General features: G+C 30.8%; 1 protein-coding gene across 1 annotated transcript; it reads right to left on the bottom strand.

Moving 5' to 3' along the window:
- Positions 1–986: 986 nt before the first annotated feature.
- LOC112691972 lies at positions 987–3,760 on the bottom strand. Its single transcript, XM_025566455.1, has 2 exons — positions 1,967–3,760; positions 987–1,882 (listed from the first exon to the last, which is right to left on the bottom strand). Exons 1-2 carry the CDS (start codon positions 2,221–2,223, stop codon positions 1,678–1,680), a joined length of 462 nt encoding a protein of 153 aa, XP_025422240.1. The 5' UTR covers positions 2,224–3,760; the 3' UTR covers positions 987–1,677.
- Positions 3,761–16,994: the final 13,234 nt, after the last annotated feature.

Below are 16,994 nucleotides of genomic sequence, written 5' to 3'. Positions count from 1 at the left end.
TCGCCGCCTAGTAGCACTCTCTCAGTGCCCGTACTATAGTTATGTATAAGTTGACACATATATAAAAATCAAAAGTGCTGAAGAAGGGATAATACAAAAAAGAAATAAAGCGACAACGCAAAAATCAAATTTATTAACGAACAGCGACAAACGAAAGGAGATGAATTTCAAGATAAGAATTTTTGAAAAAGTATGTTTTAAAAATAAACGACAAAAGGTCTCTTAAAATAATTTTTAATAATAATATTTTTCAATTTTAAAAATTTGTTTTTATTTATTTTTAAGCCTTATATCTCAAGACTAATAGCTGTCATAACACATTATTTATAATTAAACGATAAACGTGTATATAGGTTATCGAAACGATATGTATATATAGTATATATCAGGGATGGCCAAATTGCGGCCCGCGACCACATGCGGCCCTCGTCATAATCGTATGCGGCTCGCGGTCTTATTTACAAAAACCAAAATATTTTAATTTTTTTGCATACATTTATAAAAAAAAAAAAAATGTTATTGCATAGATATAAGGATATAGTGTACAGATTAATAAACATAAAAAAAAATTAATTTATATGAATAATAAATTAAAAAATTAAACATTAAGTTAAATTTGTTTGCGTAGTATTTTTTTCATTTCTACTTTTTTAGTAAGCTTCTTAAGATCTGGTTGAATTGATGTAAGAGTAGTTCTTAGTAATTCTGTGAGATGATCAATAGTCAAATTTTAACGATATTTTGACTTAATTATTTATATGTATATATATGTTTATCGACTGTTAGCTTTCTTAATTACTTTTGTAGTATAAAAGTACCGATTAGATAATTTGACTGTTAATATAATCTTATTAATACATGTGGCTTGTGTACATAGTCATGTTGGCCACCCCTGGTATATATAATAAATCGCCACAGCTTATATAATGTATCTTATCGGTTTTGTCGCAGATTGTATAATTTAAATTTGTTATTTGCCGCAGTTTACATATCGACTTTTAGAAAAAGGTTAATTTTGCCGCAGTTTACTATCTTCCGATTAGATTACATTGTTTCTATACCAATAATTTATGTATGCCGGACCGTTTTGAAGATAGCAAACGAAACGAACGGAATTATGTTCTCTTCATAGTCCCACGTAAACGTTAGGTCTGTCCACCGTCAAATCATTACGGTGAACGATCTAAATATATCTAAGAAAAAATGCGAATTAATAACGAAACATGCGAAAAATACGTACCTGGTGTAGAATTTATATCGGGGAATGTCTATTTACGGTGACGAACCAGTCGTTGACTTCTCATAATCGTAGTATTTATTTTCGAGACCCCGGAAGAGGAATCGCTTGGTTTCGCCCCGAATTCTAACGATTTCCACGATATTCCGACATCCTTTCGCCGTCGTACGAAGCGAACGGGCTCGGATCTTCCATAAAAACGTTTCTCGGCAACTCCGGCTGCCCGTCCATCCAATATAAATTTCGTAAACTGAGGAGTTGGTTGATCATAAGAGTTGTTCGCCAAGGCAAGAAGGTGTTCTGGGATATCGCGTAGTTGTCGAGTCGCTCGTACACTTGTCTCGCGTAATATTGAGTTTCCGAGATTTCCGTTAACTAAAAACAATAGCCGCGAGTGTAGAAACGGAGTGTAATAGGTTTTCGATCGAATGCACCATCGTTTATTTACGAGCCAAAGTAAATAATAAATCAATACTATTTTGACGAGTGTTACTTACTTTTTCGAATCTCGGCCCGATTATCGAGAGCATCACGCAGAGGCATTCCAATGAATGCGAGTCATTTGCTTGCATGAACGCGTTCACGGTGTTCAGTATTATTTTCATCATCTGGAAGCCGTTCTCCATGAAAAGTTCTCCCATGAACCTGCGAAAAGTTGCGCACCGCAAATTAGAATGTTCCATCTACGCAGGTGTTAAAAAGTACCGTGTTTCTTTAACGGAACGTTACCTGCAAGTTCCAAGCGTACGAATGCGAGCTTCTATGTCGAATGCTTCCGACGCGGATTCGTTACGGACATCGGGGTGCTGGTCCGCCCGCGAGCATGGCTCATGTGGTTTTGTCTGGAGCAAAAGTCCAGCTCCTTTCAACACGCTGTTACACGATTTTATCAATTCGTATTTGAATACGCTCGAGAATCCAAAACGACTTTTCCCGAAGTCCTCTAGCGCCCTTTTGTTCGCATCGGAACACAATTTCGCGTACATGGGGCTGTGGTCTGGCTGGTAGATTGCCTGCGAAAACAGTCATTGTTGTTATAAGTATTATTACAACTGTGATAGGAAAATGTTTATCCCGGTAACAATGATACCTTTTGCACTATGAAATCTGTGACGAGTCCCAGATAGTATTTATTCGCGTTATTGGTTTCCACGAGGATATCGAGAAACAGCTCTGTGCTCTCGGGAAAATTTTGCCGCGTCAGTTTATTCATCACAGCACAAATTCTATCGATGTAGTTCTGCGAATGAAATTAAAACTGTGTTTTCAATTCGTTCCAACGATTATTATTACCATCATGACGTTGTGTAAATCGAGTAAAATTGTCATTATTTATTCAATTTATAATGTTATACGTCATAATGATATTTATTTTATAGTATTTCCGTCAAATATCAAATGTTTAAAACATAACCGTAACATTCGTGGTGGATTTTAATTACCTCTGGTTTACTAAACATAGTTCTTTTATTTGACTGACCGGCAGTCAGGTCATTTGCTGATGTTCTCGTAGTGTTTGCTGACACTCTTAATTTATGCAACAATTTCATTTTGCACTGTTGTATACACGTCTGAAAAATTATAATGAGCATATAGAATAGTCGAATTTTAAGCGAATGAATAATGTACACATACCGATTCTGTTGTATCTCTGGCCCAAGCACTGCACGATCCGAATTCGTAGATCGTGTCCAGTTCTGTTTCAAGATAGCGAAGTTTCATGATTAACGGTGAATCATCAGTATCTGCAAATTCATTCAGCACACTAGAACTATTCATTTCTGGGTCTATCAATACCACTTTATTTTTCAATTCGTTTACAGACTTTTGAGTCGTTTTCTGTTTGCACAATGCGATCTATGCAAATGTATTATACGATTACATATAGAATATAATGCCGTTGATATTACATACACGTGCGTATCAAAACGGATAATAATAGTTTCACTAACCTCGGAGTAAACGTCTCGCGTCGGGTCAGGGGTTTCGTTTTTTCGTACAAAACTTGATGAATTTGTAGAAACATTGATAAAATTGCAATACACTCTTAATTTGTGCAATATCTCCTGTTTGCACTGGCGTACACATGCCTACACAAAACAAATTAAATTTTTTAACAATCTGGTAAATTTGCTTTTATAAGCACGTACGTATTCGTCAATTCCATTCACCGTAGCTTGATGCGATCCTATACTGTAGCTGACTTCCAAATGGGTTTTTTTATAAACGATTTTCAGCTCCACCGTAGTTCTCAATATACTCGCGAAATCTTCGAGCTGTTTGTCCACCGTACGTTCTCTCATCTCATTCATACAGTAACGGCCCATGGTCCGTTTAAGTTGGACTTCTGTCGGGTGGCTTCTACTTGGTTTTCTATAAGAATACATTCCGTTAGTTTGAATGCGTTTCGGTTTACAATCCAAATACAATATTTGACAGATGTGATATGTTTCAATGTTGTCAGTACAAAAATAATATTTCAATTGAATTCAAAATTATTGAGTTTATACAAGTAAACAGAGGAGTCGATTTTATAGTTTCCCTATCAATAGTTTTATTTATTTGTTTATGGTCAGCTTATTTTATACAATTGCATTTTCTATACAATTAGCCAGTAATTATATTAAATATATTTTGTTAGAAAATTTTCATTCTGTGATAAGGATGATGGTTTTTTTTTATTTTTGTGTATATTTTTTTAGTTTTTTAATAAATATGATCTTAGTCTTTGTGGCAATCAACCATAATAAATTCCTATAATTATTATTAAGTTCTTTATAATATTTTAAACAATATTATTACTTCATTGGAATTCAAATACTTATTGAATATAGATTAGACGAAATAAGAAATCGGGTTACTAAAGAATAAGTGTTTGAGGTTGCTACTAGGTACCTTTAATTTGTTTTGATCCAGGAAAAGTTACTACGATTCAAATCATGTATTTTAATATTGTTACATACAAATATTATTGTTATAGGTACAAGTTTAATACAAATGAAAATAAAATTAAAAAAATAAATAATTCCAAACAAAATTAAAATTAGCTCTCGATTAAAAGTTGTAGAAAACATACATTTGTACAAATTCCAGTTTCAATATGATGCAAATATAACTAGCTACGTATATGTAGGTTTTAAATTTTTATATCACCATTATTGCAGAGTGCGTTAATTCGAGCAATTAATTCACTTAATTACCTCTCGTTGTTCACGTTTTAAATCATATCCAAATCATTTATTTTTTTATATACTTTTAAACGTACGTATTTTCTTAATTTTTCAATTCCATCGTTTCTACTGTTTTTTTTTTTTGCGTACACTTTTCATCTTAAAACTTTCTAAGATCTATAATGATAATGAGCTTGCCGTCTCAATAAATGTTTATCTTTAGAGGCTAACAAGGTTAGTGTAGGTAAAACTATAGTTAAAAAAAAAATGTTTGATTTTGTTATATCATACGATTTATAATTACATATTTAAAGTAAAAATCCGTTTATTAATAATTAAAGCGATTAGTCAAAAAGGATGTGAACGAATTTCAGGTGGTTAATTAAAACGGAGGGTAAAGCTACAAACAGTAGCGGATTAGGGGCAGGCTAAAAATCTTATAGCTTAAGGCGGGTTATTTTTTCATAGAATTAATTGTTATTATTGAATTATTTGGTATATTTATTTCAATATATTTTTTTTTATATTTGTCATATAAACACAAATAAAAATAATTTTTTAAAAAGTTATAATAATATATTAATATGTAAATTGTATGATGCGCAGGGCCGGCCCAAGTAAAAATAGTGCACTAGGCAAAAACAAATTTTGCCGTCTCTAAAAAAAAAAAAATTGAGCTCTTATTTTAACTTAGCCTCTCCCCCATTTTTATGTGACATGTCTACATAAAAACAAATTTAATTTTTTATTTATGGATAAAATTATATGAAAAAGATTTAAAAATTATTTCAATTACTATTACTTAAAACCCATCACTACCGCGACTATCGGATATCGCGGAAGTGTTTGTGTGGTTATTTATATTTTTTGAATAATTGAAACGCCCAGCGTATGACGTAATATAAAGTAATATAATAACTTTAGAGAATATTATTTTATTATATACGTAAGTGGTTTTCACGAATGAAATCATTTAAATATTTTTCTTATAAAACACCAATAGAACTAAAAAATTTCGAGTCAATTTTGAAAGTGCCACCCCTACTAAAGTGCCGCTCTAGGGAGGTGCCTAGCTCGCTTATACCTTGAGCTGGCTCCGATGATGCTTACCTATAGGCTATAATAAGAATATTACAATTATTATTACAATTTAAAATTTTTTCATTTGTAATAAATTAATTACAGTTAGTTACTAGTTATTATTAATAACTTATTAGTACCTATGTACTTATTGGGAACATCCGACTATCCGAGTATAAGTATTTTCATACGTGGCTATTTATATTTTCGTTATGTGACTGTATAAGCATTGTTTATTTGTACTGGTAATAATGGTATCTGAAGTAAAATAATAGACATATTTTATTTTTAGAAGTTTTCTATTTTAAAAATTTAATATTTAATATTTTTTTTTTTTTATAAAAAAAAACTGAATAAAATTTGAAGAGATGGATTTAGACTAAATATTGTTGGTTTCTTAGTAGAGTGATAAGGAGGGGGGGAGCAGAGCAATTAAGCTTAGGGGCACCAAAACGCTAAATCCGCCACTGGCTACAAATAAATTATCAGTTTTTAAATTATTAATGCATGCTATAAAAATATTTTCCCTTCGCCATTCGAAGTCTTTTATTGTGGTTATAGTTATAAAGGTTCGTAATAATCTAATTAATTATTTTTTTCTACTTCATTAAACATCACAAAGCACCTGAGAGTTTCGATAAACAATGTTATACAAACTACAGCTAACTCATGTTTAATAGCAAACATGTTTGCGTATAACTAAATAGTGATTGTACAGATATAATGTACATGGAACGCTTTAAATGGTATGTCTGAGATCAACAGCTCACGGCGTTTTTTCGCCACTTTAAGCCCTGTACTCGCATATTGTTCTTCCACGATTCTGATAACACTACATTGTACACGCAAAGTTCGTATCACTACGATACATTATCGTCTAGTCCGCGAGTATATAGACGCAGGCAAACACTCCGCTACGATGTTTGAATACCGTAATTACATTTCGGGTAGGAGAGCACAATGAATCGAACACTCGTCGTTCTGAACGTTTTAATTAAAACGCGCAAGTGCCTCGATTCATTTATCTGCGAACTGTTGTGATCACTACATTATTTGTTATCACGACGATACAGTCGTCTTCGTCGCGGTAGCATGCAGCTTAATATATAAAAAATATCGAATGCGAACGTTTGCGTCTGGGTTAACATCATCGTGATACGTACTTATTTAAAATGTACCTACAATTTACCTATTTCCTACACGATCCTATTCCTATGGAAATGTTCCTTCAGAATCAGATGGTATTCACTATAAAATATATTTCATGCTAATTATTTATACTTTTTCTACTTACGTACATAGAAAATACTTAGTACACGTGCGCGGTTTTAAGTTATAACTATTATGCATATATGAAAATATACGACGAAACAAGTATATAAACATTGTTAAACATACATTTTTTATCACATTAAAATGGTATTACTTGTAGTTGAAACAAAAATTGAAATTCAAAAATAATATTTATTTATAAATTTTAAGACCCAGTTACAGTAGAAAGTTATCGGTATTAAAACAGGAACTCCAGGAGTATTAAATATTGAACACTATTTAATATTTTACGTACGCCCAAACGTATCTATACTACGGAAAACGCAGTAGGTTATTACAACAGTGTTCGCGAGCGTTATGTACATATGTGGTACATAACCTTTTATTAGACTTTCGGATGCATGTTTTTCCTTCAGAACCGAGTTCCACAAAAGAATAGGTTTTTAATCAATTATATATCCGAAACGAATAAAAGAATATTTAAACAATTTTCAGAAATTATATTAACTGAATGGGTCTTAAAATTAGCACGAGATCCGGTTTGTGGCCGAGGCCTTTTCGCCTGCACACCTTCTATTAACACGAGGCGTTACTCAAGAGGCGCGGTCGAACGAACCCCAAGGTATGACCAAGGAGCCCGGGTCGTCGTAAGGACCACCAGCGCCGAGCTTTCGCCCGTACCCTTTCAAACCGAGGACACGAGAACCGTGTTGGGACCCGCGGTTTCCACTGGGTGTTGTGGTTTTGTTACTATCTTGCGCTGTGCCACTGCCACCACGTTTCAGCCGAGTTAGGCTCCTCAACCTTGGGAGCACTGGGTTCGGAGCGGCTAGGCCGGTCCGGCGTGCGGTGGGGCTCCCCCTCCCGTGGTACCGACTGGGTTTTTAGTTGACTTCGGTGGGTCAACCCGGGGTTTTAGGCCCCTTCCACTATTCTAGCTTCCCAAGAGATACATAAGATACATAAGATGAAACTCTGCGTTAGTGAAATTATGATTTTAAATCGTTGTTCTCAGAATATAAAAATCAATATATTTTATATATTTTGAAAATTGTATATTTCTTAGTAGTACTTGAATATCTATATTACTCTTAATCAGTACTTAATGCTCACAACTCTAACTATTTAAAATCGATCGAAAAGTCATTTTTACAATTCATTTATTTCAAATGTACCATACAATAACATCCGCATACTTACTCGTATTATGATGTTTTAGATTTCCTACAGATAATTGCATTAAAACATCATAGAAACTACTTAAAAATTAAATATAATGTTTTTATATAAATTAATAAATAATAGTTTCAATTGTTCTCAATTGTTAGAAAACATTAATTTCAGAATTTATACAAGAAATAAAGAAATATTTTTGATACAACATAAAAATGAATTTCATGTTACACCCATATACCTTAAATTTATTAGAATGCAATACTTTTATTTGATGTACTCGTACAGCGAATCAAAAGCAATCGGTGTCGCATACTTTATCAAACGTCTTACTTTGTTCACTTGATTGCGAGTACCTATAATGAAAAATTCGTACGATTAAGGTTGGGTTTGTCGATGAACTATTCCTACTACGGATTAGCTGTTAAATGTCAAGTCGAAATTTCTTTTACATATAAACTACTTGCATGTGTCTATGCGCGTTTTCTAAGGTCGTTTGATCCGGCGAAGAGAAACAAATATGCTAGTAATAAAGTGAAAGTTTAATTACGATTGGTTATTGTCGTATAAAATGTATTAATTTATAATACAAATTATAACATATAAATTTACGCGTTTAGCAATAATTGTTGTGTACCCGAACTGTAAACGACATACGGCATTAAAACTCTATGATCAGAACTTCTAATAATCGTAGAGCAATTGTCTGATGAAAAATAATAATTCTTACGCGAAAATAATGAATAATATTACGACAATGTGTCGCGTAGGACTTGGAATAAAATATGTACGGTGGTAGTGGTTCGGGAAGAAAAGTGGTCGACGCTCATGAAAACGATAAAAAAAAAAAAAAAAACGATAAAAAAAATAGATTGACCCATCAAACTTGACCTTAGGGTCTTTTGGTTCGTATTATGGTTTAATATAATTTTGTTCCGGTAATTTATTAAAACATAATAATATAATGAATGTCACTATGAGCTTAAAAAATAAAACAAATCGTTAAAATGTGTAGAAACTTCTTTTTTTACGCATATAGTTTTCAGCATTTAGTCGCGAAATAAAGTTTGACATTTTTTAGTCGTCAAGCTCTGGCGTTTATAAACCGTACTAAAGACTAGAAAAAAAAAAACAAAAACATACACAAATCTAATTATGCATAATAATATCGTATTAATTATTTGCATATGCCACGTCTAGCGATTAATATAAAACGAGCCATAAATCACGTTTAAATGTATTACATAGAATCTGATGATTATTTTTACGGAAATAAAAAAATAATGATTTTCATAAATAAATAATATACAGACAGTTTTTACTTGTATACATTAAATACACTTAGAACTCAAAATAACTGGTAACGAATTTGTTCACAATCTTTGTCGAAAAAGATTATAATGCTAATCCGTGCATTCGAGTAACGATATACAACAAATTAATAAAAATAAAAAATATATTTTTAACGGTTTTTATTATTTTAAAATATTATGCACCTACGTGAATAATTTTATATGATGTAAAATTAGACGAATTGACCTTTATTATTATATTACAAACCTACACATGAAAATGATTTTATGCGGAACTATACGATTTAATGAATCAAAAGATTACTTAAACTATGGCGTATGCTATTTTTGTGTTGATTTTTAAATTCTGAGCTAATCGGGTGAAATTCGATTATACTGAGTTATTTTTTTTTTTAGCTATGAGGGAGAATGATTAAACCGTATCGATGGTTTCGATGTAATGAGAACCTACATCTTACTTATTCCTAATGTGAATAAGAACTTGAAAGTGTTTCATAAATAAATCATTGTTTCCGTTATGAGCGTATATTACATTTCGTTAAAGACGTGTTCGGATTTGAATTTAAGTAAATTTTAATAATTTTTCTTTTTATAACCGGAACACCTAGAAAATTTAACGCGAAAAAGTTCTTCGGAAGAACAACCAAATTATTTCGTTCGAGGTGTTTTTGTATATATTTTAATCAAACATAGATTGATATTATGAACGGGTACGGACCCGTTCATAACCATTTACTTAAGCACAAACTTAAGCTAGACTGCTTTTAACAGAATCTAAACATAAGGTTTCATATTTAATCTTTCAATATTTAATTTATATGAGTATGGTTTTTTTATTTTATTTCTGTTTCATGTTGCGCTTAAACTTATAGGTACGTATAGATTGTACATTAATTTTTATTAACTGTGAAGTTTGACGTTTCTAAACAAGTATTTCTTACTATTATATTTATTCTACGGATAAATTGGAAGAAGTTATGGTCATAACTAGGCTTAGGGACTTATAGCTCTAAAAAATACACAAATATGCACGCAAATATGCTTCTAAAATCATTAAAATATGCATTATAATATGCATTTATATGCATTAAAAAATATAATGATCACATTGTACACAAAATAAAACGTGTCCATCGGATGTAAATGTATCTTTAAACTTCGAAACAAAACTTTGTATTCGGCTACTTGTAGACTGTTGTATTTTCGGCATTACAAAATGTTACAAAATGTATGCGTACAACAATGATTCGACGTTGCGTGGTTGCGAGACGCAAAAACAGACAATAATCCACTGAACTGAACACAAAAAAAATTATCTATTATTCTATATTTACTATTATCTTTATCGACATTCAGTCGATATTCAGAGGATTATACGGTCAATACAGGTTTATAGTATTAATTATACTTGCACAAAAATTATAACGAAATATGAAAGGTAGTCGCAGATAGCATATTACTGGAAGTATGAAGTTCTCTTAGTACTTTTTTTTTTCGATCGGTTGAAATATGTATATATAGTTTTTAATTTTAATAATAATAATAATAATAAAATTTGAAAAATTTGTCAAAATATGCAAAACAAGCATAACAATTTTAAAATATGCACTCTCCTGCAAAATCTATCAACTATGCAAAAACATGCACATTCAAATTTTAGATCTGATATCATGGCACTGAGAAACGAATTTATTTTGACCTTTGCTGTATTTAACAATAATTAAAAAAGTATATAAATGCTAGAAGTCCTTAAGCCTAGTTTATTATATATTATAAATTACACATTAGTCATAGCGTTAAGAATAAAATATGATTTAAACATGAAAAACATTATTTTAGGCTTAGTGTGTAATAACAGAATGTATCTATACAAGATTTTTTCTTGGTTTTGAGTTATGTTCGTTAGAAAGGGAAAAATATGATTAACGTCTTACAGTAACAACATATTCCTCTCCATCAAAAAAAAAAAAAAAACCTGACATTTACGAGAGATAAATAGGTATGTGAGGAAGATTAGTTTTGTTTTTCACCGGTGGAAATTTAGCCACGATAAATACGAGTATTATGTACACAATAGATGGAATTTATTTATCGGAATGCAAAACAAGCACTTTGTGTTTAAATATAAGAAAAAATCAACCGTTGTGGTTGCATACAAATAGGTAAATTTGCGTCACTCACAAATTTCTTGGAAAATCGATCTTAAGCGATAACATTTCTGCGCAGATCAGTCGTAGAATCAAACGATTGACCGGTTTCAAAAAGGGAAATAAAATACGATTTTATAGCGTATTTCGCGATAGAAATGCGACTGAATATCGTAAAGTCGATAAGAAAAAGTTCATAAAATTTCAATCCAAATGTAATTTATTTTTATAAATTTATTCATTTTATTAGTGTATGAATGTAGTCAGTGACGTGGCGAACTCAACAATTTTCAGAGGCAAGTACATTTTGTCGACATCCACCCACAAGGCCGTATCTGGGGGGTCCAGGGTGTCTGGATTATGAAATATAAATCACTGTTAATAGGCTAGCAGCTGATGGTTAATAAAAGCTGATAGATAATTAAATAAAATTATCGTAATTACACACATGTTGCATAATAACGATTTACGAATAATCGCGATAAGGAATATTTTGATAATTTTGTAACGTAATGTCTCAAGTTTTTTTTTTTTTAAATAAGAAGAAAAACAAAAATATTAATTGAAAAATAAAATATATTGACCGCAAACCACTATCAATAATTATTCAGGCCAATCAATTTATAAAGTGGGCCAAATTACTACAATAATGGATTTTAAATACAAAAATGTATACCCTGCGCGGTCCAAATGACGCCACTGACCCAAAATAAACCAAAATAGATTGACGAAGGAATACAATTAAATAAAAAATAGTGCAAAATTCATAAAAATTGATGTGTAAATCCTTAAAGGCATGGAATATTTCTGAATGACGGAAACGTGAAAATGAACAACAAAAGTTCAGAACACATGTCTTTAGCATACCATTTCAAGGACCATATACCGTATGCGCATAGTATTACAAAAGTGAACTAAGGCCCGGTTTTTCAATCACATTTAAGAAAAAGTTGACAAATTTCAGTTTTTCAATGTCGGGATAGACCTTATTCGATGGATATTGTTACGGATAAGTTATCCGTTACTTTTTGTACCAAATAAATCTTATTCGACGGATAATTAACAGCTGATAACATAAAAAAGGTTAGTTATCATAATTTATCATATTAATTTAAATATTTAACTCGCCATGAGTCGCATCACGGTCTAAAAGACCGTGAGTTTATTATTTTACTAATAAGTCATTGTGAGTGATTTACTTTATTCGTGCATTTTCTTACCTTTAATGTACACGTTAACCTATTTTTAAAATTATTTAGAACGGTCAGTTATTGTTTGTCTAATTTATAGCTATTTTTAAATCCGTAACCAGTCAAAAAGACCGCGTGTGACTAAACTCAGTATCAATTTTGTTACGTATTATTTTCGCCGGTATCCAATTTTAATTGAAAAAACTAACAAAAACAATATATCCAGTCACCTACCTCTTTTATCTTCGAAAGCTGCAATATTTTCGTTTAGTTTTATCAGAATATTAAAATTGTATTGCATTCAAACATATTCTTTCAATCAAATTAATTTTAATTTATTTTCACTTTAATCTTAAGTATAATAGTTCTAGCAATACCAACTTTTATTGTAAAAAATAATAAATAAATGAAGTACAATTTTTATAAATCATTAATAAATGCATTTGTATGTAAAATGTTAATAAAAATATGAGGTATTAGTGAACAGTCAAAAAGACTGTGTGTGACCACATGTTTTACATACAATGATGCGACTCATGGTGCGTTAGATATATATGTGTATATACACAATTTCAATTTCAATATACATGGATTTATTTGAAGAGGATGATGATTATGAAACAATTAAATATTTGAACTATTGACGTCGTCTGTACTCTGTACACGGAATAAATCATATGCTGGCGTGGGATGATCATGACTTTAGGATGAGATTCAGATTTGGAAAAGATGTTCGTAATTTATTAGTTAACACTTTATTTTCTGATACGTGACACATTTGTAGAGCATTTTTCAATAAAAGTTATTTTTCATAAAATGTGAAATTTGTTGATCTTTGTTTTTTGGATATGTTTTTTTGAGACATGTTGAAAAAGAAGCGAATATAACTTATATCGAGCGAGAGTCAACACGCAACAAAATTAATAATTATTGATTAGTAATTACATACAGTATTAAAATAAATAATACTGTGTCAATATCACCGAACGATTCCTTATCAATTTCATCATTGACCAATCATAATCAAATAGATGTGTGTAACTTGTTCCATAATGTACAGTAATTACTTTATAATTTTCCTGCCGACAACTTTATCCGTCAGATAGCTTGAGAATAAAATTACATTGAAAAATCGAAATCACTTTATTTGAAAGATTATCCGCCAGATAATTTTATCCGACGGATACGTATTTAGCGAATAACTGGATAAATGAAAAGCCGAACCTAACTGATTTTATTTTCCGAAATCATGTAAAACCTACCAACGATAATGTAATCGAGCTAATTGGCGTACGTAGAAAAGGTAATCGTAAGTTAATCGAATTCAACAACTTGCAGCTGGTGTTACATGATTCCTGGATGAATACCGAATCATTCGGAAATTGAATTATTCGCTCGTGAGCGTTTGTTCGGTAAATTTTATTAACTTTTACCGACTTGAGATCAAATACATTTATTTTGATTTTGATTTATTTCGAAGCGTTAAACAAATTAATTACGTTCAATGTAACTATGGTCACGGACTGCCAATGGATGCCACGAAGAACGTGTTTTTTAACTTTTATAAAGTTAAAAAACACTAAAAAATAATTAAAAGTGTTGAACTCTATGTACATGTATAATGTTCCTGGGTATGGTACAGGCCACGTAATCCGAACAGAATTCTCATGCTAATGCTAATTATTGTATTAAAAGATAATGCAGGATGTTCGTGACCCTTTTTGAAATCGAAAACATCAAACTAAAAATAACATCAAATTTAATTACAAAACCATGTTGTTGTTTATTTTAATGATCACGTCGGCAACGGAGTAGACATGTAGTGTAGTTACGATGATGATGACGTTAACGTATATAATTATTATAGATGTTCAAAACAAACGGTCAGATATATTGTTTTGCGAAAAAAAGAAATCAAATAAAAAACAAGAATATATAAAAAAAATAAATGTAAACTGGGTCACTTCCCATTCGAATAATATGGGCTGCAATATTTCACTATGTATCGCAGAGATTTTCCTATCCAAATATGTGGTCACATTTATAAAATTAATAAAAAAAAAAAAAATAATATAAAATAAACACATACAGGGATATCCATCTACATCGTTGCAAAACCAATAAGTTTGTGCGTTTCGCTCGAATTCTGAAACTGATGTATATACGTACATATGACTTGTGTGTAATTTTTTAATTATTTATTTTTTCAGTGTTTGCGGTTGACTAATGTATGCATTATCTAAAACTGCACGTCCCAAATGACTGTGATACTAGGTACGTGTACATATTATGATTATCACAATGATTCATTTGACGCATTGCATTTGGTCTACCATGTACGCAGAAAAATCCATTACTGAATCACACGAATAAATTTGTTATTCTGTTTTTAATCAATTGCTTATGAATATTTTAATAAGTGCAAGTGTGTTGTGCGTTGGTGAACTAAAAATACAAATGTACTGCGCAAATGTGCCAAAACCAATTTTCTACTTGAATCATATAGAAATTAAATTTAAATAAACACAGTAGTCCCCAACTGATGAAAATCGATGATTATTTCAATATAATAATTAATTCAAGTGAGACACCACGACAACACTGATTAAATTTTAGGTAGTTTTAACAAAACGTTTTTTTTTAATTAAAAGATTGCCAATGAAGCAGGTCCACTGTCAAAGATAAAGGTTTCTGATAAACGTAGAAGCACTATAATAGTAAAACTGGTGAAACTTTGACAAAATTAACATCAGTTAAGCTATCTACGTACGGGCATCATCGGTGCCTGAGCCCGAGACGCGTTAGATAGTCTAATCGAATTTACTGCGAAGTGGTCGATGACACGCGCAAACGTAGGGGCTGGAGTAATTAATATTTAGAAAGTCAGAACATTTACGAATATTGAGTTCTCATTTTGTTTTAAAGTACATCGTTGTTGTAAATTATTTTATTCTTTTGCCTCCGAAAAGTAAACAGGTCGTTTAAATAGTTTTTGCTGTTATTACTTATATTTATAGTAATTTTGAATACATAATTAAAACTCGTACTTATTACCTTTTACCATAATCACGATCAGGAGAGGAATAAGAGAAATATCTATAGTTATTTACAATAATGAATTATAATTTACCATGGCAGATTCACATATTAACTGCAATCGACGTAAGCAGATAGCAGCACATATTCATGCGATTGAAGAATTCTAACAATAATTAGAATTTAATAATGCTTATTTTTTACGTACGTATTTTTTAAATTTTTAATTTTTAGAAAATTAACAATTTGTACTATTGCACAGTAAGATAATACGATAAAATAATTTAAAAACACATATGAAAATATCAGAGATAGACCTTCCAAGTGATAGAACATTCTGCAAAAGGAGTTTATACGTTCATATATAATATGTACGCTTAACATTAAAATTAAACAAAATATAGCGGATACACGTGCACAATTTTAATTTAATAAGAAACCTGTGGATTATTTAATCATTTTTTCCTTGTGGATATATTTACAATTGAAACTACATAACTTTTAAAAAAGTCGTAAAAAGTGTGTTGCACTTTATTATCAACCAAGTATACTTTCGTAAGAACTTGAATATCTATAGCAAAATAATTTTACGTGGTTAATTGTCATTAGAGCTTGGGACATTCTGCATTTGCATATTCTTTAATAATGACTGTACAACAATCTGAGTAATATATAAATTTGTTTTAAGATATAATGGACTGAAATACGAAAATATGAAGTACAATTTTTTGCATAATTAGTCGTTTCTTAGGAAAATGCATATTACACAAATTTTTTGTAATTTAATTGTTTTTTAGAGTATATTTACTCACTTTTATGATTAATGTTAAGTGATTTCGCTCTATAGGTAAAAAAAAAAATTTAATAATAATCATGTTTTTTATTGTAGGAAAAGAAGAAGAAGAAAATGAATTCGAACATATAGAGTAATAATATAATTGTATGGAGTTATTACATAGCTTAACAGTTTTACTAGGTGTTCCCGAACACTTCTGATTGAGCTATTACCTATTATTACACACTGCTAATCGGTCGTTAGGATATTGGGCACGCAAATCGGTAACCGAGGTGAACATAATATAATTTTATGTTCCCGGCTCAAAAAATTGTCAAAAAATAACTAAATTTAAAATAAATAAATTAAAATAACTAAAATTGTCTACATTTAAAATTTAATAAATCAAATTAAAAAACAAAATTTCAATTACTATGATAAAAAAATTCAGTTGCATATTTTGATTATTTTTAGTGTATACAGGGTCATCATAGGCAATGTAGACGTCAATGGGTATCTGAAGTTTAGGGACCTTTTTAGTGAACTAAAGAAAGTTGAATAAAAATATCAAACATTTGTTTTGTATGATGGTTTTTGTGTA

The sequence above is a fragment of the Sipha flava genome, unplaced genomic scaffold (assembly GCF_003268045.1).
Source record: "Sipha flava isolate LNK unplaced genomic scaffold, YSA_version1 68_pilon_pilon, whole genome shotgun sequence".
In the NCBI taxonomy this organism is placed as follows: Eukaryota; Metazoa; Arthropoda; class Insecta; order Hemiptera; family Aphididae; genus Sipha; species Sipha flava.
Note: the sequence above shows the minus strand (reverse complement) of the source record. Positions and strands in the feature narration are given on the sequence as shown.

Excerpts from the sequence above, each read along its gene's own strand:
- LOC112691972 (XM_025566455.1), bottom strand. The coding sequence starts at position 2,223 with ATGTACGCGAAATTGTGTTCCGATGCGAACAAAAGGGCGCTAGAGGAC. Across the intron at positions 1,883-1,966 it reads CGTACGCTTGGAACTTGCAG|GTTCATGGGAGAACTTTTCA; the intron begins GTAACGTTCCGT and ends AACTTTTCGCAG.